The sequence below is a fragment of the Volvox carteri genome (genome assembly GCF_000143455.1).
Source record: "Volvox carteri f. nagariensis unplaced genomic scaffold VOLCAscaffold_22, whole genome shotgun sequence".
NCBI lineage: Eukaryota > Viridiplantae > Chlorophyta > Chlorophyceae > Chlamydomonadales > Volvocaceae > Volvox > Volvox carteri.
Genome location: NW_003307565.1, coordinates 874,732 through 876,083, shown reverse-complemented (window position 1 = coordinate 876,083; position 1,352 = coordinate 874,732). Strand labels below are relative to the sequence as shown.

The 1,352-nt window shown below is 58.6% G+C and overlaps 1 protein-coding gene across 1 annotated transcript in view; it reads right to left on the bottom strand.

Moving 5' to 3' along the window:
* VOLCADRAFT_117794 (uncharacterized protein) overlaps window positions 1-1,352 on the bottom strand; it is a gene marked incomplete at both ends in the record, with an annotated part of 6,501 nt that continues 5,149 nt past the window's right edge. The window contains 2 exons of the mRNA XM_002951115.1: window positions 1-114; window positions 434-680. Of these exons, the coding sequence (XP_002951161.1) occupies window positions 1-114; window positions 434-680 (361 nt within the window). The remainder of the gene's footprint in view (window positions 115-433; window positions 681-1,352) is intronic.

The window sequence follows — 1,352 nt, the reverse complement described above, 5'->3', positions numbered from 1 at the left end:
TTACCGAACTGGGAAAGCATCAACGTAGACCAACGATCCGCCGCCGATTGCCACCGCCTGGCGGTCCAGAGCGCATGTACGACCCAGTACGAGCCGACTGTCCTCGTCCGAAACCTATAGTACGGCACAACATGTACGACACTTACGAAGGGATATACGACATAAGGATGTTATGCAAGCCTGAGAGTGCACGGGAACGGGAACAATCCCGGGTGTGTTTTGCAAAGACGGGAACAAGGCAGGGAGAGGATTCTGCCGCTCCGTGTTGTACGGCCGTACACATCCGGTACGACATGCCGTGCGAGTACCGTAGCACAGCAGCAGCAGTGATGAGTACGACACAATGGCGCGCCTCCCAACCAAAGCAACACAAAGCGACCGGATCCCCTATAGGCCATTCAAAATTATCCCGCCCGCAAACGTCTTGCCGTACCTGAACGCTCTTGCTGCCGTTACAGTGTACGGCACACTCTGACATCTCCGCCGCGCCGCCCATGCACACCACAGCGCCCTTGGCCACGTTGCCGTTCAGTATACAACCATGCGCCGTTGCCGTACTGCCGGTGCCGCCGACGGAGAGACCATCATGTTGGTTGGCGGCGAAGCGACTGTACGACAGCTCGACAGCGGCGGCGCCAGTGACGCACAATCCGCTCTCGCGGTTTTCCCGACACTCACACCTGTCGTACAACCGCAGGTGGCGGCGGCGGAGCCGGCGGCGGCGACACGTGGCAAAGAACCAACAGAAAGGCGTCATTCAGTTTTCAAAATGTACATGGCTGAGCAGATTTGGAAGGAGCTTTTTTTGCGAGAAAGCAAACCACTTAATAATAAGTTTTGTCATTTTTTTAGTGATTGGATATATGAAAGTGTGGCCTATGCTTTAATAAAAGGTAAACATAGATATAGACAAGACCGCTTACTGGATGCCATGGACATCCATACATACACACAACAAAAAAATATACGGCACACGCAAACCGACGTACGGCCACTCGCCTTGTCATGTGAGCCCGAGTGGCCGGCCCTTCCACCGCCACGCCGTCCCGTCCGTTGCCCGTAGCACAGCAACGCGTCAGCACCAATCCCGCGGCGGCGGCGGCTCGAATTCCATGGCCCTCATTACGGATGAGTCGCGCTCCCGTCGCCGTCAGCATCGAGCCGCTGCCGTCAGCCGCCATCCCGCAACCAAGGTTGTTGTACAACAAGCTGTCGCCGACGGCCAAAAAGCCGCCGCCGGTGACCCAGGCGCCGTGACCGGCGTTGGCGGAGACGTCGCAGCGGAGCAGCGTCACGCTGGAACGAGACGGCGGCGGCGCCGCCGCCGCCGCCGCCGCCGCCGCTGCCTGCGG